Source organism: Rhinolophus hipposideros, assembly GCF_964194185.1.
Source record: "Rhinolophus hipposideros genome assembly, chromosome: X".
In the NCBI taxonomy this organism is placed as follows: Eukaryota; Metazoa; Chordata; class Mammalia; order Chiroptera; family Rhinolophidae; genus Rhinolophus; species Rhinolophus hipposideros.
In genome coordinates this window covers 110,548,008-110,570,231 of record NC_138046.1, presented here as the reverse complement: position 1 = coordinate 110,570,231, position 22,224 = coordinate 110,548,008, and the positions used below count along the sequence as shown (strand labels likewise).

At 43.0% G+C, this 22,224-nt stretch overlaps 1 protein-coding gene across 7 annotated transcripts in view; it reads right to left on the bottom strand.

Annotated features, from left to right (window-relative positions):
- Positions 1–22,224, bottom strand: part of ACOT9 (acyl-CoA thioesterase 9) — a 61,653-nt gene that overhangs the window by 7,390 nt on the left and 32,039 nt on the right. For 5 of the 7 annotated variants that reach the window (XM_081041869.1, XM_081041866.1, XM_081041870.1 and 2 more), the window contains 6 exons: positions 12,641–12,738; positions 10,599–10,644; positions 8,470–8,640; positions 7,302–7,339; positions 3,658–3,741; positions 3,177–3,280 (listed from right to left, as the gene is read on the bottom strand). In XM_081041869.1, the coding sequence (XP_080897995.1) occupies positions 3,177–3,280; positions 3,658–3,741; positions 7,302–7,339; positions 8,470–8,624 (381 nt within the window). In that variant the 5' untranslated portion in view covers positions 8,625–8,640; positions 10,599–10,644; positions 12,641–12,738. Of the gene's footprint in view, positions 1–3,176; positions 3,281–3,657; positions 3,742–7,301; positions 7,340–8,469; positions 8,641–10,598; positions 10,645–12,640; positions 12,739–19,198; positions 19,708–22,224 lie in introns of those variants that run through there. The other 2 variants (XM_081041865.1, XM_081041867.1) reach the window with 2 other exon arrangements.

The following is a 22,224-nucleotide window of genomic DNA, read 5'->3' as shown; positions in this document are numbered from 1 at the left end:
TTTTCCCACATACAGTGCCAATACTGTCCCTGCTGAGAAATGCTGTATAATACCGTGTTTCCCCGAAAATAAGCCCTAACCGGAAAATAAGCCCTAGCATGATTTCTCAGGATGACATCCCCTGAACAGAAGACCTAATGCGTCTTTTGGAGCAAAAGTAAATATAAGACCCGGTCTTATTTTCGAGGAAACACGGTACTTAACACACCATATCATAATCACTTATTTATGTGGCTGCCTCCCTACTACACCATGAGTTCCTTGAGGACAAAGACCATTTTCATTTCCATTTGTAGCCCAAGCACTTAGCACAAAGACTGGCAGAGAGCAGGTGCCTAACCAATGACTGCCCGATGTCTGATTGAGCACTACTAGGATGTAAACTCCAGGAGAATGGAACTGTGTTTTGCCCGCGGCTATATACCTAGCACAAATCCTAGGTGAACGTTAAATGAGTGGACTCAGGAAGTGGGCTCGGTGAATCTCATCCAGATCCCATTGGGGAGGAGCACACAGTCTAGTAGAAAACATGTTCACACGCAGCTCTGTGGAGCAGAGTTTAGCAGGTCAGAGAAAGGATACTGAGAAAGGCATCACGGGAAGGAACAAGTACTATGAGGAGGGAGGATGGAGAAGGATTCGAGCAGGGAGTGATCCAGGAGCACAGCTGGAATGTGGACATGCAGGGCCAGAACACAAGGGTTGCAGGCAAAGGGAAAAGTGTAAGCAATGATACGCCTCCACTCCCTTCCTGTTTAAATTATCGTTTCTTATAGTGAACACCTACTAGTGCCAAGGACCAGGAATGATGAGGATTCCTGATGAATGCAAAGATGAATGCCTCCCTGCTCTTGGAATGCTCAAAGTGTCCGGCAGTGAGCTCTAAGAAGGTATATAAATGTGTCGGGGGGAAGGTGGGTTGGAGCTAACTGACGGAGCACCTACGATCCTAACTAGTCAAAGGAGTTTACATTTTCACCCACAGATAACGGCCACTGAAGATTTTTCAGAAGGAGAGTGATGGGATTTAAGATCAGCTTTGGAAGATCTCTTTGCAAAAACATGTAAAATTAACAGAGCGAGAGAACAGGCTAGCGGCAGGCAGACTCAACTAATTAGAAGACAGTTCACACAAGAGGCAGTGAGGGCTTGAATGAAATACAGGGGCCAAGGGGAAGAAGAAAGAACTCTGGCGAGTTGCTGAGGGTGGTGAATTTGCCTGACTTGGCAAGGGCTGCACAGGAAAGGGAAAAATTAAAGCTGTCACAAAGGTTTGGAGCTGGGGAACCAGGAGGCTGGCAAAGAGAAACTGGAGGAAGATTGAGATTGGAAAGGAAGCTGATGAACTCAGTTTGAAACACACTGGACTAGAGGTAGCAAGAGCACACATGGGGGGAATATAACAGGTACTCGGAAAGATAGGTCCAAAGGTCAAGCCCAGAATAGAGATTTGGGCCCATCTCCATAGTAACGATAATAAATGAACATTAGTCCAACATTTGATTAGCGGTTACTGTGTGATGAGCAATGTACCAGCTACCACATATGGGCGGGCTGTTTTTCCTTTCACCCTTACCACACCATCAAAGATGGTACTATTACTGTTTCCATGTTGCACTTCAGAAAACAGAGGCTCAGACAAGGTGATTTACCCAGTCACATGGCTAATAAGCAGCAGGGCTGGGATTCGAACCTACGTGCACCCAAACCAGAGTCAGCACACCTATCGCTAAGCTCCCTCCCTGGAATAGAAAGGATCAGTCGAGTATGAGTTATTAGGCAAAATGGCCAATGAGAAATGCAAATTTAGAACCAAGTTTGTACATGCCTAACGCTGATTTTCACTGGCTCTTTCCTCCCAATAAGTCCTGTGACTCTTTTTCAACCTACTTGTCCAAGATTCAAATTGTCAAGATTCCCTAGAAAGCTGGTCCTATGCCAGAAATCTGCTGTGCACAGCACTGAGCAGGCTAGGAATCAACCATGAAGATCAAAAAAGAATATGGACACATCATAGCAGCATCCCAACAACTGTGTTTTGTTTTAAAAACAGTGTTACTGTCAGTTACAGCAACATGGAAACTAAAGAATCCACCTGCTTACATATAGCACCAAATAAAAAACTACCTATTTTGACAAATAACTTTAATTACTGCAGAGCAAGCTTCAGACTTTTTCCAAAAGACGAAAAGCTTCATAATTCCTTGACAGAAGAAGTGTATCTGAATAATAGGTCTACTGAATATGCTGGCATAACTGAATAAGTCATTCAAGTAAGTTTTCATAATGGTATCTTGGACATACTCTGAATTATTTCTGTGCTATTATCCTCTTTGAGGTACTGTGTCTTGTCAAGTTTCTTCATTTCTTTATAACAGCTATTCTATGTTTTGCTCATTAGCGGGGCTGTTCCTAACTGCTGTAATAGACTAAGTGACTTCTGGGTTGAACTGTGTCCCCCCAAAAGATATGTGGGTCCCAACCTTCAGTACCTATCAACATGACTTTATTTGGAAATAAGATTATTGCAGATATAATCAGTTAAGATGAGGTCATAGTGGAGTAAGGTGGGCTCCAATCCAGTATTATCGATGTCTTTATAAGAAGAGACACAGACACACAAGGGGAAAATGCCATGTGACAATGGTGGCAGAAATTGAAGTGTTACAGCTGCAAGCCAAGGAATGCCAAGGGTTGGCAGCAAACCCTCAGAAGCTAGGAGAGCAAAGAAGGGTTCTCCCCTACAGGTTTTAGAGGGAGCATGATCCCGCCGAGACCTTGATTTTGGACTTCTCACCTCCAAACTGAGACAATTAATTTCTGTTGTTTGAAGCCACCTGCTTTGTGGTACTTTGTTACAGCAGCCCCAGGAAACTAACACAGTGACCCATTCAAGCCTAACATAATTCATAGACTTTTGTGAAATTCTCCGGGGTAAGATCAGAAACAAGCACCTTAACATGAAGCTGTATGTGATTTGAAATTAGTAAGCACTAAACATAAACACCAAATAATGTGTCAGTCTTTGTCCAGGAGGAAGATAGTAATAACCCACCATCTGTATTTTTTTTCTGGAAGGGGTGAGCTATAAACCTGTCTGTGGACAGATAGGTAAATAAGCTTTCTTTCAGCGAGTTATATTGAAACAAGGAGGCAATCTAAGGGCACATACATACCTGGAACATTTGCATCTTCACTTCCATGGATGTCTTCCCAACCCAGCTAACATGGCCACTGAACTTGATGTCCTGTTCTGGGCTTAAGCAACTCTTACACATATCTGCAAAATGGAAAATCAATTTGAGTCCAAACCATACCCCAAATTTTCTGTACTATAAATGGACAATTTTGTTTGAAGTTGTGGCAAATTCTACGACCTTTTTTTTTTTCGTCTTCAAAACTAAAAATGACTTTTTTGACATACGAAAGAAATTTGTGTCTTTTTGAAAAATGGAGACAAGGCATAGACTATAAAAAATAAAACTGGAAGCATGCAAAACCAAAAATAATTATAGTAAATAACTTGGCATATGTCATTCTAGACATTTTCATATGCATATGTGCATAAACACAAAAGGAAAATATTTCCTCTAATCTCAATAATATCTTGTAATCACTAAGAATTCCTAAGTGTGCATACAAAACAGGATCGCTTACCAATCTTGTCCACCAGGGCTGTAACTATCGATAAAGGAGACATATTAGCTGAAGGAATTTTGTTGTGCATGTAGCAAATAAGAACTGTAGGAAAAGAGAACCAAATCAAGGAAAAGCAAAATTATTTCTCAACATTGGTATTTTACTCTCTGTAACCCATAAAAAGTCTTATCTTGTTTTGAAGACCCAACCCCCCATGTTCCTTTAGTGGGCTTATCCTAGGACCCAAGACTTCTATACATTGAAGATATTTGGGAATCCTCTCATCCGACTGCCCGCTCAATTTTGGATTTGGTGAGGAAACCGAAGCCCCAAGTCCAGACCCAGCGGGTGGCTTGTCACCATGCCACAGAGACACAGTGCCTAAATCAGAAAAAGATCCCAACACTGAGTCTGGATGCATCAAACACCTTCAGAAAAGAGAAACAAATCACAGGTGACTCACAGCCACCTGTTTTCCTCCTGAATCCTTCCTAATCGTGCAGCAATTATTTTGCTCAGAGTATCCCTTCCCCGTAGCTTCCCCTGGGCTCCTCCACTACCCTGTGGTCATCTGCACACTTTCCATATTTTCACAAGAATTTGTAGGTGCCAAGCATGTTCTAATGCACCTTACAAATGTCACCTCATTTAAAGCGGTATCACACTTCTGTGTTTAGTGGCTTCCCTGCCTCCCCCATGATTCATTCAGATTGGTATTGTCAACTCTCAGGACCGGGTCTGTGCTCAATAAACATTTGTTGCGTGACAATAAATCCTTCCATCTGTTAAAGGATGTACTACGGGAAAGAGAGGCTAAAGGTAAGCAATTCCACTTAAAAGCCTTTGAGGTACCCCAAAAAGAAACCATATTCATCTGACCTATGGCACTAACAGTAGAAATGAAAAGATCCAAGAGCGAATAAGAAGGGAGACTTGACAAGATTTGACTCATCTCAGGTTTCCAGCTTGCCTGAGTGAAGATGATATACCATTCGCTGAAAAAGAGAATACAGGCAGAGCAGAATGGGCTGTTTTCAACATGCTGAATTCAAGAAGCCTATGGCCCACCCAAATGAAGACACCCAGTAGGCAGGAGGACAAATTGGTCTGGAACTCAGAAAAGCAGGCCGGGCAAAGTACCTTCCTAAATATTCCACATACTGATAGCAACTAAAGTACAGAGAGTACATTAGATTATTTCTAGAGAATATTCAGATAACAAAGATAGGGCAGAAGACAAAACCCTAGGGATAACTGACATTTAAGGGATCAATAGAGAACGAGAAGCCTATACAGGAGACTAGGAAGGAACAACCAGCGACGCGGGAGGAAATGGCACCAAAGCCCAAGAATAAGTCTGACAATACTAGGAGCTGCAAAGGGGCTGGGTACGCCTGGAAAAATCACCCAGTAGATCATACAATATGAGGGCCAATGGAGATCTTGGCAACAGCAGTTCAATGGCACGAGGAGTAGAAGCCAGAACATGGCAGGCTGGGAAATAACAGGTCAGGATACAGAGGCAATAAGAGCAAAATTTTTTTTCTAATTCTTTCCAGAAAGTTAGCTCTGAAGTGAGGGAGAAAGACAGTTGGAGAGTGTTGTTACAAGGGAAGAGGATTTGACCTATGTTTCATTTTAAATGGAAGAGACTTGAATACGCTTATAAGTTGAAGGAAAAGCGAAGTTGAGGAAAGGCCTGAGATGAGTGAGAAAGCATACGTGATAAGGCAAGTTCCTTGAAGAAATGGAAGGAATAGAATTAAGTAAACAGGTGAAAGGGATTGGTGATGAGCAGGAGGTAAACAGGAAAAACGGGGTAGGGACACCTAAATAAACCAAAGTCAAATATTTGTGTGTATGTGTATAATTCTTTTCAAAAGGCCAATAAGAATTTTTAACCAGGTTTATTTAACCTGAAGAGAAAAGTAGCTACTAGGTGTAAGCCTAACAATGGTCTTACGTCTATTTTTAAAGTTTTTAGGAGCCTTTCTTTAAACCCTTTCCCAACAGTTCAGGCCAGAAGTCATTAGGTAGGAGCAAGCAAGGTGGCCCCGAGTGGGCTGCTGAAGTCCACGTGAGATCAGGACGAAATGGAGAGAGGCAAGAAAAGCCACGGCCCAGCATGGTACAGCCTGGGCACAATTAGGGGGTGACCTGCAGAAGGGGACCTGGCATGGGCTCGAACCCCAGTGAGGCGAGGGGAGCGTCCATGAGAGGCTAGGGATGGCGATGTATTAGATGTGGTAAGTAAATGTGTGAAGGAGGAGCCAGCAGAAGAAGGGAATTATAAACAGAAAAGGGGAATAGGTAAGAATGAACCTGAGGTGCGGAACGGGAACTATCAGTGTGAACCCATGGTTTTCACAAACAGACTGATAGATAAGCACAGAGGTAAATGCACGTGTATGTGCATATATTCCCCCAGCTCGTCCACTGAAAGGGCATGGGAGCAGTCATACTCCAGCAGCAATGACCACTTCCAGCAACCTGGTCTTGGTTTCTAACTACCGTTCTCCATTTAAAAGAACCAGGGCCCCTTAAAGATTTGGCTGATTCCAGAACTGGGGCAGTGAAAGTGCAAATGAGCCTAGAACATCTGGCTGTGCCAGAAAGTGAGGAAGTGCTCAAAGAATGATGACACATCAGAAAAAAAAAACACAGGAGCCAGCTTGAAGGGAATGGGACAGTCCTGGGATAATTTGGGCATCAAAATAGATGATAGTAACATATCATAACCCATTCAATAAAATAGGAATCCCTGAGTCCCTGTAGATTTTAAGGTAATAAATTGAAAATCTGATGAGGAATGGGATATTTACAAGGTCTCAAAGTACCTCCCTACAAGGTACTTATTAGTTACAAAGGAGGAACAAGTAACTTTACAGTGAAGAAGCCTGGAAGACACCGCTTTCATCAAGGAATCACAGTAACGGGACACATTAGAATTATGCACCACTTAATAGGATGCAATAAGAACACAGCATTCCTTCTGTGACATTCCTGCTAAAGATGCATGTCCCGAATCTAATATTGGGGGAGCATCAAACAAATCCAAATTGAGAGAAATTCCACAAAAGAACTGGCCTATAGTCTTCAAACGTGTCAAGGACATGAAAGTCAGAGAAAGACTGAGCAACTATTTCTGATACAACAACTAAATGCAATGTATAATTCAGAACTGGATCCTTCTGCTATAAAGGCCCACTGGCCAGAGTTGAATGGGGTCTGAGGGTTAGACAGTCTAATGTACCAGTGCTCATTTCCTGATTTTGATGGTTGTATTGTGGTTATCCAGGAGAATGTCCTTGGTAGTAGGCAACAGACATGAAAATATTTGGGGGTGATGTGCATGTCAGCAACATACTGTCACATGATTCAGGGAAGAACAATTCCTTATGCTTATTTGCAACTTTTCTGTAAATTTAAGACTTCTAAAAAAGTTGTTAAAAAGAAGAATTAATCAGATTATAACTCTGTTAAATAGGAAACTACATTTTTGGGGAAAAAGTATTATGACAATTCAGAGGCAGTGAACACCCTCCTTTTTCTTCTTTCAAAATACCCTCATCTGTGCCGTTAAAGAATAAAGGAGCCCTTTCTAGCCATAGGATTCAATGTATAGCTGTTAAGTATCTATTTAGAAACACTAATACCAGTACCTCCTAAGCTGTCAAGATCCTCAAGAATTCTGCCAAACCTGTGAAATAAAGAAAAGGGGGATTACAAAGAGGATATACAAATGGCAAATAGACATATGAAAAAATGCTCAACATCGCTAATCATCAGAGAAATGCAAATGAAAACCACAATGAGATATCACCTCACCCCAGTCAGAATGGCTTTCATCAACAAAACAAATAGTAACAAGTGTTGGAGAGGCTGTGGAGAAAAAGGAACTCTCATACACTGTTGGTGGGAATGCAGACTGGTGCAGCCGCTATGGAAGGCAGTGTGGAGGTTCCTCAAGAAATTACGAATAGAATTACCATATGACCCAGCAATCGCTCTCCTGGGTATCTACCCCAAAAATATAAAAGCATTTCTCTATAGAGACACGTGTACGCCAATGTTCATTGCAGCTTTGTTTACGGTGGCCAAGACATGGAAATAACCAAAATGTCCTTCGATAGATGAATGGATAAAGAAGTTGTGGTACATATACACAATGGAATACTATTCGGCGTTAAGGAAAGATGATATAGGAGCATTTGTGACAACATGGATGGATCTCGAGAGAATAATGCTAAGTGAAATAAGTCAGACAGAAAAAGCAGAGAACCCTATGATTTCACTGATATGTGGTATATAAACCAAAAAGAACAAGACAAACAAATGAGAAACAAAAACTCATAGACACAGACAATAATTTAGTGGTTACCAGAGGGTAAGGGGGTGGAGGGTGGGTGATGAGGGTAAAGGGGATCAAATATATGGTGATGGAAGGAGAACTGACTCTGGGTGGTGAACACGCAATGGGATTTATAGACGATGTAATACAGAATTGTACACCTGAAATCTATGTAAATTTACTAACAATTGTCACCCCAATAAAATTAATTAAAAAAAAAAAGGAAAAAAAAAGAAAAGGGGATTAAATGAAAAATCATGATGATTGCCCTTTAAAAAGAAATAACACACTTTGGGATAATAAAAATGTTCTAAAATTAATTGAGATGATGGTTGCACAACTCTCTGACTATACTAAAAACCACAGAATTGCACACTTTAAATAGGTGAATGGTACGGTGTATGAATTATATCTCAAAGTTGCACTAAAAAAAGAAGTAAAATAAAAACAAATAACAAATAAAAATAGCGTTGTGTTACCTTATGGTGTTGTGAAAAGTCAAATACTTCTCTCGTAATGCAGGCTGACTACCCAAAGGCAAGAGAACTTCGATATAACTGTCTTTCATTCTCTTAGGTGGCAGTCCTTCCTGTGACTTAGCCAAAAAACTGTGAAGTAATTTTCTTTCTTCCATTGCTTTCACATGGTCTCTGAGAAGAAAGGACGAAAGCTTCATGAAACGTGGGGGCAGTGCTCTCCTTTCATTCCAGTGACATACAGGCCAGTCAGGCACCATCAAAGGAGGAAAGAGAAGGTCTGGACCTACCTCATCTCCTCTTCCTCCCTCCCTTCCCACATGCCATTTGATGAAATTAAAAATGTCTGTTAGAATTTCTTAGGCTAGTAGATAAAAAAACATACTTATAAGTGATATAGATATACCCAAATGAAGCATATATTCACACTCATCAAAAAATGTACTGAAGTAATAGAATATTTGAAATCAAATTAAAAATTTGGCAATAGAACTGTGTGTGTGTGTATCATATTGATCGATCTATCAATATGTAGCTAGATATGATATATACATAATGTGTATATGTGATAAAAAACGAGCTAAACAACAACATGGCCACTGAACTCCATCTTCCCATTTCTCACCTTGACAGTTCTCGTATTCACTGTGCCCAAGCTCTCTCTCTCTCTCTCTCTCTACCTTCAATTTCAGGAGAGACAGAGGAGGAAAAATGGAGTATGTCTAAAAGAAGTATGAAGGTGGAGCAAAAGGTAAAGAGGAAGAAAACATGAGAAGGAGAGAGAAAAGGAAGAAAAGGAAGAGATGATTAAGGTGAATAGAAGAGAGAAACAAGGGGATAGAGAACTAAAATGTTGATAATATCATTAAGATGTCTTTCTAAGCGTCACTTATGAAGTATTTATTGCTGCCAGAAAGGTTTAGCCTACAAAAAACATATGGGAGACAGAAACAAGTTAAATGGCACCAGGTAAATGAAGAAGGTGGACCATTCCATAAGCTCGGCCTCTTTAAAGTCAAGCTCATGGGGATATGATTAATTAATTAATTTAATTAAAAATGTTTTAAAAAGGGAGGGAGGGATAAATGTCTATTATCCTAGATGAGGGGAGACTAAAGAATCATAACCGTCGAATGCAATATGCAATTCTTTATTGGATCCTGGTGTTTTCAAAAAAGCTACAAAAGACATTCAAGGAACAGTTGAGGAACTCTGACTATGGAGGAGTAATATACTATTAGGGAATTCCTGTCAATTTCATTATGTAAGACAATGTCTTGTTTGTTGGAGATAAACGACTGCTGATTTTATTACATAGAAGAATGTACGTACTTATTTATTGGAGATGCAAAAGTGTCATGATACCTACGTATAATTTACTTAGAAATAATCCAGCCAATATATGTATATTGGCAAATCTGGGAAAGTACGTATTAATAAGTATCCAGTCAGGATAGGACATAGGTATTCTTTTTTTCTGTTTTTCAGTAAATTGAAATTTTCATATAAAGAATTAAGAATAAGTCATTAGATAATTTCTATACCAACAATAGATGATTGTATGTCTAGTGATCATTTGTGCTTTTTCTTTTTATCTCATTTTAGCCTCAAAATTCTATGCACCAAGAGGGATATTATCCTATTTTACAGCAGGGAAATACTAAGTGAAAGAGAAAGACTGTGTGGGAACCTGGTTAATTGTGAACTGACAAGAAGCAATAAAGGAGTCAGGCTGCCTGAAACAGAAAAACCAGGAAACTTGGGTTCAAGTCCCAGACCTCGATACTTAATCGTTCAATGTGAGTTTCAGCTACAGCAAACGTAAAAAAGGGCTAGGAACATACGCCATAAGCATGTCACAAGTTTTGTTGAGCATCAGTGAAGTAATATACCTGAATGCACTTTGAAAAATGGAGAGCACGTGTAAATCACATTATTTTATGAGACAATATATCAACTGATGAATATGTTTGAATGTTGATCTTCTCCCTCAATTAAAAAAAAAACCTCTCAACCCATTTCCGAACACAGGGCCGTCCCATCCCTACCATGGGACCATCAACGGAGCCTAAATACAACCGAACATCCCACTTTAGGGATGAAAGAATGAATGACCGCACAAGAGTGCTTACCTCCAGTTTGTGGATGCTCCTACTATCTCCCGCAGCTTGTCTCGAACTGAAACAAAAATAAAGAGGTCATCCCGTGAAAACCAAGAGATGTGAGAACTGGATTACGGCAACGAAATCAAGAACTATGAACAGCGATTCATGCACTCAAAAGCTTTCAAGAGCCATGAATTTCCATGTAATGTCACAAAAACAGCTCAGAGAAGGAAGGGATCAGGCCTCTGCTTCCTGAAAACCTGAAACAACCTTTGTCTCCTTAATGCAGAAAGGAATACCCTGAACCAATCACTAGGGTTTATATAAACAAACAAAAAGGGGATGGGACTGTATCAGTGTCAGTAGGAGTCTTTCTATGACGGAGATACTATGATCGGAATCCTCACCTATCTTCTCATAGGCAGATCAAATTACTTAGTTCAGGGACTAACAATAATATCCAAATCTGAGTATCATTCTATTGATTTATCATATATTTATATTATCCTAATTGTAAGAAAAGCTTAAGCCAGAAAAATGAAGCAAAGACATAAATCAAGGAACAGCAAAGAATGCCATTTAATTTTAGTTAATGCAGACTGGCCGGGTGGCTCAGGGGGTTGGAGCGCCGTGCTCCTAACGCCGAGGTCACCGGTTCGATTCCCACATGGGCCAGTGAGCTGCGTCCTCTACAGCTAAGATTGTGAACAACAGCTCTCCCTGGAGTTGGGCTGCCGTGAGCTGCCGTGGACTGCCACGGGCTGCTGTGGGCTACCGTGTGCCGCCATGGGCAGCTGGCAAGAGCTGGCGTGAGCTGCTGTGAGCGGTCGATTGCCTCGGGGGTGCGGGGGAGCACAAGGCTCATAATACCAGCATGGGCCAGAGAGCTGTGTCCTACACAGCTAGACTGAGAAACAACAGCTTGAACTGGAGCGGGGGAGGCAGAAGAAAGGGGGAGGGAATTTTAGTTAATGCCCACTGCCCAGAAGCAGAAGAATTTAGTGCAAAAAAAAAAAATTTAAACACTTATACTAATTATACTAATTATCCCATGCACTGATTTACGTATATAGGTGAAAGTGCTATGTGGATAAAGGGAAAATAAATTAGATAAGCAGTAGTAATTCAAAACTAAAAAATAAGTCTACAGGGTTTCAAATAATGTGTTGAGTTCATGTGCTTTTTTTCTAGCATTTTAAAATACATATTCCGGTTATAGGATATTAACTATAGCAATCCTTGGTCATTCAATAACCGATCAAAACCAAATATGGTTAGATTAATATGTACATTAAGTTTCATGGAAAAAAAGGTTGACTTTTCTATTAAACCATAAATTTGGTGCAAACTCTAAGTGCAGTTAAATCATAGATAACTACAAAAACAGCCATTAGTAAATTAGTCTTATTTCTGTTTTGTTTTCCTCCTAAGTTCCTTGACTAAAAGAATGGACAGAAAGTACCCAGCACAGTACACAGACCACTGATGCTCACTGACCCAAAATAATTATTACTGGTTTAGTCAGTGTAAGAAGAAAGGACGCTGCTGAGGGCTAAGAGCGAAGAATTCCTAATTATATTTATACATATATAGTTATTGGACCCTTTAAAGAAGCCACCATTTTAATTATAGTAAGTACTCCTAAATTGATAAAGACATTCATAGTTTGCATATCAGAGTAGTAATTGAAATTCACTTCAATTAAGCATGGATTAAACAGGGTCCCTCTAACAAAATTGTAGAGTAGGAGTGTTTAGTTGGTACAACTGAAGCGCCTCTTACTTATGCATTATATTTCTTTTTTCCATGCCTTCCCGTTCAGTACCTACACACAGGAAGCGGAAATCATTTAACTAAAAGAGCTCGGTCCCCAACATTCCCAGGAACCAAAGCTCAAATTCTGAATGTGATCTCTACCCACAGCCATCCGAGTCATTTTATAAATGACAAGTTTACGAAAGATCTACCTTTAGCATGCCTCATTTTCCCTAAACTATTTATTTATACACCCTGCAAATAACACAGGCGTTTTCACCACATGGACCTAAAAAGCAAACATCCATCCTTGCCTTCATAAACATGGAGGACACTCTCTTTCTCGGGATTCTGGGATCCTTGAATCAGTCCTCGGACAGGAATAAGCAGCCCCTTTCTCAAGGAACAGAGCCTACAAAACAAGAAAAAACACACTTAGAGTAGGTTCCATGGCTTCTTCCGTGGCAAGCCCAAAGACCTGTGCCTCCTCCCGGAGCACTTGGCAGTCCCTCATCTTTAGCATGCAGTCATGCCCCGCATGGGAAGTTTCAGTCCACGACAGACCACATATGACAGTGGTATACCATACAGCCTAGGTGTGCAGTAGACCATCGAGGGGTAAGTGCACTCTATGACCTGCACACCATCGACAGAGCACCTAACGATGCATTTCTCAGTATTATCCCCATCAAGTGGCGCATGACTGTACTGTAGTGTAGTCTTGTAGGGGCTGGTATGTGTTTCTCAAGTGTATGCATATTTGCATATGAGGCTACATCATAAATTATCTCTCCAACTCGAGTAAACATTTCTTAAGAGCAGAGACCAATTAGGTAACTAAGTACAAAGTAAATAAAAAATATCAACCAGGTTTAATGGACTTATTCTTGCTCTATCTATTTTATTAGCTTCAGAAGCCCAGAATCGATTTGGTAAACAGCTGAGTAAGTTAATTAGGAACATTTATTTTGTTCTTTATTATCACACCGTATTTCCTCAATTAACAAGTTAAACCCAATTATAAGTTAATCAACTTTGAAAACAGAATTAACCCTTTCCAGACTCAAAGAGAGTATTTATTGGACTGAGGCAGAAATGTCCCAATCCCCAATGAAATGAAAGCTTTTTATCCAAATGTGCTTAACCTATTTTTCCAAAATAAGTTATTTAAGTTGATTTTCATTCACTATTGCTTTAGGTGTTTACTCCTAACCATACACTATCATATCAGGGATAACACACATATAATATCAGGGACTGGCAAACTGACCTGTTGAAAGCACAACTAAAGAAGGCAAGGCACTGAAGAGGTCATGAATCCTAAATACTGTTGAGCATTCCAGCTCAAGTTACTAGTAAATTCTTACTACCTAATACGGGGACAAGTGATGACTACCCCACCCCAAAGTATATTTTTAATTTTCTTTAGAGCCCAACTTTACTATAGCTTTCTCTTCTGAATTATAGCCTTTAGGGAAAGTCTCTCAGTCAAAATATTTGGTAACATCTACATGTAGTCTTCACACTTATGCTGCTAGAACAAACCCTTGTCCTTTCACCAAATCAACAAATCTCACTGCGCAGAACACATAAATATGGGCACATACTCACTGGCCAATTTAACTCCTTCAAGTCGTCACACTGGCTGTGACATTAACCCTGCTGGTCCACGAAGACCAGAATGCTTGCTGGAGTGTTTGGAGTTTCGGGGTTTTGGTTTTGTGTTTATTCTTCAAACATAGCTAACAAGCCTCTACCTTACATATTTTGGATTTATTTTTTTCACTATAAATTTTCCATTTCTGTACTTTTAAATGTATATTAATATTTCAGTCTTCTTGTTCTTGACCTTCTCATTTGCATTTTCTCAAAACTGGATCTGAATTTTCTTTTTTTTTCTATGTCATGTTATATATTTTCTGGAGGTTCAAAGCCCTTACTGAAGGAAATAGGGTATGGAGTTCTTCATTCTGCCATTTAGAAACTAGCATTCTGCAACTGAACATACTGGTTTTAAAAAGCACACTGGAAAAAGGTAATGTTTTCCATTGCTATTATTAGCTGAAAGAGAAAATAAAAATCATGCCCTCAATATATTAATTAGCAATTGCAGTAGATGCTCCCAATATAAGGAATGAGACCTGACTCTGAGTGGCTAAATATTTTGAATACTCATCACAAACTAACAAGAGCTATATAACTTGGGTAAATACACATATATACAAGCATTTCTGTTTTGTTACCCTAAGAAACAGCATTTTCTTAAGAGTGATGAAAACCATCCCATCCTGCCTGAGTGAGAGGCAGTATACTATAGAGGTTAACATTCTGACCATGTTCTTTGCTAGCTGAGTGACCTTGGACAAGTTATCTAACCTCTGAGCTTCAGTTTCTGCATCTGTAAAATGGGGATAATAATAGTACATATCTCATAGGATTGTCATAAGGATAAAGACGTTAACACATGTTAAATAAAGCCTTAGTGGTATGCCTAATTCACTGACAAGTACTCAAGAAACATTAGGTATTACTATTCCAGAAAGTCATGCTTCTTCAAAGTCTTCCCTGAAAGTCAAAAAGTAAGGACCAGAAATTTAGAAAACATAATAAGCTAGGCACTATGATAGACTATCTCTGAATAGAGAATCAAATGGAGATAGTAAAGAAGAGAGTTGATGAATATAGAAAAACACTTGGGCCTGACTATTTGGAAAATTGTGGTCGTGCAGCCTTGTTCTTTGCATACTGCCTTAAGAAATTGAAAAATATATCCTTGTAACACAACAAAGGCATAATTTGAATGCATTTTAAAAATTGTTGACTATACTAATATCTATTGGTATAATAAATTTCTATTACCTTGTGAACATTCAGTTTAGGATAACTTCATTACAACTTGGAATCCTATCTACTGATAATCTGATGAAAACTGTGGACCCTCATACAAGAGGGCGGGGTTCATTTTACTAATGCACAAAACGGCATATACTATTCCAGAAGGTTCATAGACCACTCCCTTTTGACACCCCCATGGGCCCCCATATTTAAAAACTTCTGATTCAAACCAACCTCCTGAAGAAACTGAGGCCCAAAGAAATCAGACTTTTCCCCAGTGCCAGTCAACTAGATAGAGCCCAGTTCTTCTAATCCCACTCCCATACACATACATACACACACACTGCTGCTCTTTTCACAACCTCCACTACTTCCTTTTATATATGCAGCACTGAGGTAGAGAGAGCAGAATGATTGATTTAATCACTACCCAACACCTCAGTACCTCAGACTGGCTGGCTTATTCTCTGATAAGCCCTCAGGAGTTTTACAGAAAAACCCCTAGGCCTTTAGAAGAAACTGTCAAGAGGCTTTTGGGACACTGGGGCCCTAGGACTCCATGATTGAACCTTTCCACTAAAAGGAGCCCAATTTCTCCATGGCGTGCCTAGGGAGTCATAGAAGTCACCTGAATGTGTGAACAGAGTGCTTTAGCTCTGTTCTGGGTCCCAAACTTAGCGTGGGTGTCTGGGAAGAGTTTTCAGTACAATAACAAGCAATGGCATTCATGCCCTCCACTCTGAGGTAATGCCTCAATTTAGAGACTACACAAATTCAGGTGACTCTTTTGTGAGTCGGGGGGGGGGGGGAAGCTACAAAGATTGCCGATCAGTCAAATAACCTAATCATCTCAGACAGTCTGTATTCACTGTCTGAATACAGTGAACTCTTTCACTAGACACTAACAGAGTATCTGCTTAAGGCTTAGTAGGACTCACAAGAAAGGAACGCAAGTTTATGGGAGCTCAGTGTAAAGAAAAGGACTTCCAAATTGGCAGACAGGAGATCAAGAAAGGTTTCCTGGGCCGGCCCAGTGGCTCAGGTGGTTGGAGCTACGTGCTCCTAAAGCCGAGATCGCCAGTTCGATTCCCACATGGGCCAGTGAGCTGCGCCCTATACAGCTAAGATTGAACAGCTCTCCTTAGAGCTGGGCTGCTATGGGCTACCATGTGCCACCGTGAGTGGCAAGCAGCCAGCATGAGTGGCTGGCAGACATTGTGGGTTACTGTGTGCTGCCATGAGCGGCCAGCAGCCAGCGTGAGTGGCCGGCAGCCAGCGAGAGCTGCAGTGAGCGGCCAAACGACTTGGGGGGTGGAGCGCAGGGCTCCTAACACCAGCATGGGCTAGGGAGCTGTGTCCTACACAACTAGAGTGAGAAACATTGGCTTGAACCAGAGTGCGGGGGGAGGTGGAAGAAGTGGGGGAGAAAAGTTTTCCTGGAAAAAGGTACATGGGTGTCTTGCGGGGAGGCCTGCAGGGTGTCAGGCAGGGTCTCTGGTCCCACTCCCCACATAAGAACGCAGGACATGGTGAGGCCAAAAAGGAACATACACGGAGCCATAGGTAGGGGAGTCATACTACTATAGTCTCACTGGAGGCTGGGTTGGAGACACAGGAAGCAGGAGCCACATTGTTCGCAACCCTCACTGCACCGCTTGCAGGCTCAGTCACCATCTTCTTGCTAGCTCCCCATTTGCTGCTAGCGTAGCCACGGCAGTTATATCAGTGGCCAATGGCTCAATGGTTACAGCTGACGGCCAACTAGCCACAGCTGCTGGCCATCCAATCACAGTTGACGGCCATTTACTACCCGAGCCAGCACCTTTCTATGTGAGGCCGAGAGCCTGGAAACTGCTTTCTGGGGGTCTGTCCCCACACTCCACCCCTACAGGGTCTCGCCTCACAATCTACGTGACAAGCGTCTTCCGCAAGGGCCCTGTGCGAGGAGACTGGAGGTGAATGCAGTATCCTGGACACAGCCAGGCTCTCTGGGCACAGCCAGGGTTTCTCAGGGCATCACCAGTGCTTCTGGGCACAGCCGGACTTCCTGGGCTTCTTAGGGTACTACCAGTCTCCCCGGGCACAGCCAGACTTCCTCACATATTCTCTAAGGTGGCTGGTCGAGACACAAAAGCAAACATCCGCCAGTTCCACTACATGGTGGTATGTTCCCAAACAGTCAAGCGTCCATTAAATCAGGGATAGAAGGCAATTCCCCATAGTCTACAGTCATTCGCCAGGGCTGTCCTGGGGGTGAGGGACGACCTTGACCTCACCCTCATCTCCCACAGAGGACTCAGCAAGCGTTTCCTCCTGGGACTACAAGTCCTGCATGTGAGGCTGCCTAAGCAAGAACTTCCCAGCCCACAGGGCCGCAACGACCTTCACTTTCTCCGGCCTTTGCTGGTTGGGGAACCGTCCAGGTCTTCCCACCCCTCCACGGGGGTCCAGCTCTCCAGCAGCTGCTCCTCCTGGTCTTCCTGAGACTGAGTGTTCATACAGAAAATGCTCCACTGACCTTCAGAGAGCTTTGGCCAGCACCGTACCCTGCTTGCTGCGCAATTTGTCCTGTGGGGACTCATGCGGGGTGTCAGGCGGCCTGCGGGGTCTCTGGTCCTGCTCCCCACATAAGAACGCAGGATAAAGTGAGGCCAAAAAGGAACATCCATGGAGCCGTAGGTAGGGGAGTCATACTACTACATTCTCTCTGGCGGCTGGGTTGGAGACACAGAAAGCAGGAGCCACACTGTTCGCAACCCTCACTGCACCACTTGCAGGCCCAGCCACCATCTTCTTGCTGGCCCCCATTTTTCTGCTAGCGTAGTCACAGCAGTTATATTAGTGGCCAATGGCTCACTGGTTACAGCTGACGGCCAACTATCCACAACTGATGGCCATCTGATGACAGTTGATGGCCATTTACTACCTGAGCCAGCACCTTTCCATGTGAGGCCGAGAGCCCGGAAACTGCTCTCTGGGGTTCTGTCCACACAATGGGCAAGGCTGTGCAGCTTGTAGAAGGCCTTTCATGTCATGTCCAATGCACACTAACACCAACTGTGGCCCTTCTTGGAATGAATTTCAACTTGTCTTCAAATAGCCTAACAAAGTTTGTATTTTTATAAGTGCTACATTCAAGAGAGACACACACACAACCTTTTATCAACTGATAGCAAGGTCCACAGGAACAGTGAAAAAGAGATCCAGGACCCCCAAGACAATTAATGCGGATCAGTGTCAGAACCACTGAGGGCCACACCCAGGGGGCTGGATCATCTATAGCGGGATGATTCCAGAAGCTGGAACAGGGGGGAGCCCTCTGGGACCCAACCAGGCAGAAAGAACTCGAAACAGGTGGAGTGCTAGGGTGACCGGGGCTGGAAGAGAGCCAGACATGCCCTGGAATCTAAGGCCTCAGGTCTTAACTGGGCAAACTAGGGTGATGACATATACAAAGTGGCATCCTCGTCATCTAAGTGGCCCAATATAAGCCCCCCACCTTCGCCTTACATGGCCTTGTTGCTCATTAAAGATAAACTTTCAGTCAGCACCAGGGATCCTCAGTCACAGAGTCCTGACAGGTCCTGAGAGTCCAGAAGGTACCCTGCAATCTCTGCCCACATAGCAACACACTTAAATCTGACTCCAAGTTGAGTCAAGCACTTAACCGTAAAAATGCTCTCCAAAGGACAAAGGGCTGGAAAAGTAACCCGTGGAACTCCAAATATTACCTTTCTGACAAGGGGCTACCCCCAAATCACAGCCCTGTTGAACAAAGAGAAAGGAATTTTAGGGAACACCCAACTTCCTCCCTTAAAGTGCCATTTCCCTTTTAATGCCACACTCCATGCCAGACGACGCTAAGGTGAGGAGCGCGGTGCCCCACCCTAGCCCGGCGGACCCATGTCCGGGCGGGATCGCGGTTAGAGGGGCGCCCTGGCCCACCCGGCCCCACTTTCTGCCCAAATGCCAACAGCGTTAGTCTTGCCCCCATCCCGCCGGCGGCTCCGCTCCTTCCGCCCAGTCCCGCTACTTACCTAAGTGCCGCCCACCTCATCGCGCTCTGCAGCCACGCACAAGACCAGAGACCCCGGCTCGGCGCGCAGGTTAGTGGAGGGAAGCAGAGGCAATGGAGAGTGCGAGAGACAGAGAGCGATTGCGCGCCAGCGCCAGACCAGAACTCGCTCGTAAGACCGCACCCTGACTGCTAGGCCGCACCAGGGATGTACCCCCTCCCGCGCCAGACCAGCGCCGCCTGGGGGCGGGGCCTCACTGCCTGAGCAGGGCCACGCTGCGCCTGCAGCCCAGCTCATTGGCGGGAAGCTGGAGTCTGTCTCTGTGGAGCCTTCCACTCAATCACCAGCGTGGGGCACGTTACTAACTGGCGGACCCGCCAGTCCCCGCCATTGTTAATTAACTTCACTACGCAGTAAGCCAGGGTGTGACGTGTAGGCGAGGTGCCGTCAGGTTCTCACAGCTTGTCTCGGTTATCCTTCGCTGAAAAGGCCGCGCGACTTTGACAACCACGCATCGGCTCCCGGTCTGTGGTTTTGGCCCTTAGCTGCATGTTGCAATCTTCCGGGCAGCTTTCCAAATTACTGATGCCTGGGCCTCACTCTCTGGAGATTCTGATTTAGTCAGGGGTGCGGCCTGGTCTTCAGGACGTCTAAAGACGCCCCAGGTGATGTTAAAGTAAGCAAAGGCTGAAAACCAAAGGGGGGAAAAAAACCGTTCCTTTTCTAAATCTCAGCCTGCCCCCTAGTGTTGAAAAGTTGGAAAGATCTTGGCCGCCCCAGAGAAATTCAAGGCCATAGTTAAGATGATTTTACCCTACAACCTCATGCTCCGTTTCATTCAATGAATTATTGAGCTGTTTGCAATCTGCCAGAAGCTTTTGTAGATGCTGGGGACGCAACAAAATACATAAAAATTCCTGCCCTTTGAGGGCCTACCTTACAGAGAAGGAAAACCAGTCAGCAAGCAAGTTAGCAAATAACATTTCAAACGTGGTAAAGCAGTCTAAAGAGGAAATAAAACAAGGTAATGAGGGGGATCTTTCCAGAATATATGCAGGTCTTGCTTTGGCCCTGAAGATGGTCATTTCCTAGAAGACAGGGTCCATATGGTATGCTTTTTCTGATACCCCCTGCTTATTAAAACTTTATCCATTTTAATTAAACTGGCTTTTTAAAATAATCACTTCATAAATTACAAATGAAACATGATCTTTGGCTTTCTCTTTCCTCTCTACCTAATGTTCCTGCTTTTATCAGTCCCACATCCAGAACAATCTCTTTTTGGCCTGCAGGGATCTCTCCTTTATTTTTGTTCATGTACCTTTTCAGTGATAGTTTTGCTTTGTATCAGTTATACTTGTTTATACTCTACCACACCTAACACAATAAATATTTTATTGAATTATACTCTTTGTTTTTCTTGTTTTTACTTGAACTTTTGGTTGAGGCAATGGGAGGATCAGGGAGAACAATTATGTTCAACACAATTTTTCAGGTTACATAGATGATATAATAATGATTTTGAAAATTAATTTGGGGAAGGTATTCTATAATGTTGTAAAGATTTTGTTGGGTATCCGATGGACATGCGTCCTATTTGGGAGACCACCTCAGGGATACTGTGGATACCTGATCATGGCATTGTACATCAGAAGCTAAACATTAATGAATGCCAACTATAATTTTATATATATAATGTGATGGTTCAGTGTGAGGTCGGAGGGATAGTGGATGGGGGGAGGGGGGTTCACAGTATGAGGGATATAAATGATGAACGTCTAAGTATTACCTTGTTTTGTACACCTGAAACTAATAAATAAATTAATTAATAAATTAAAAAAAAAATAATGAGTAGAGAAAGCTTATCATTTTCAGGCAGTCAAGTCACTTTCCACCCAGACACATTCTCATCAGTGTATAAACTATTGATATGGACTGGAACAGACAGAACCACAGGCTCAATGCCATGAAAATGTCTTTTCTCCATTGCTTATCTTTGCTTTCCTTTGCACACTGGCTTCACTCTTTTTTCTCTGTATTATGGCTTTCTCCACATGACAAAAGAAGCTCCTAAACTTCACATCTTACAACCACAGCCACATGCATAGAGACTGACCCAAAAGTCCTGAGAAGAGATTCATTGGCCCAATTGGGATCAGGTACACACCCCTGGATGGTTGACTGTGCAGCAGGGTAAGGTCATATGATTGGCCCATTTGACTCACCACATACTCCTTCACACAGACCTATAGCTAGGTCAGAATCTACTTAACATGGATATTTACGTAAGTTACACTCAGATGGGGATATGGAGCACTTCTAAGAAAAGGAGTACTGAGCAACCAACCGTATAGATTTCCGCTGTAGATGCTCTTTAAAGAGGGATGATCTCATCACTACTTAGCTCACATTCCTTACTGCTACCTCAGGAAACCCCAGCTAAAACCTAGCCAACCCAGAGCCAGCCGGGTGGCTCAGGTGGTTGGAACACCATGCTCCTAATGCTAAGGTCGCCTGTTCCATTCCCACCATGGGCCAGTGAGCTTCGCCCTCTACAGCTAAGATCGTGAACAACAGCTCTCCCTGGAGCTGGGCTGCCGTGAGCAGCCGGAGGATGCTGTGCTGCCATGGGCTACCGTGTGCTGCCGTGAGCGGCCAGCAGACAGCGTGAGCAGCTGGCAGCCTGCCCTGAACTGCTGCGAGCGGCCAACCAACAACTGGCAACCGGCTGGGGGGAGCCTCCGCAAGGCTCATAATACCAACATGGGCCAGGTGGGCCAGGGAGCTGCGTCCTACACAACTAGACTGAGAAAACAACAGCTTGAACCAGAGTGGGGGTGCAGAAGAAAGTGGGGGGGGGGAACCTAGCCAATCCAGCATTCATCCACATGTGTATGATTATCTTAACTAGCAGCTGAGCAACTCCTGATTTCTGTGTGTCGTTGTTGGTGTTATAAAGCATACATGCTATACTAAATTTTGGATAGCAGGGATAGAAGGCAAAGTGGTCACAAAATCAGACCAGGAAACATACAACAGTTGTACAG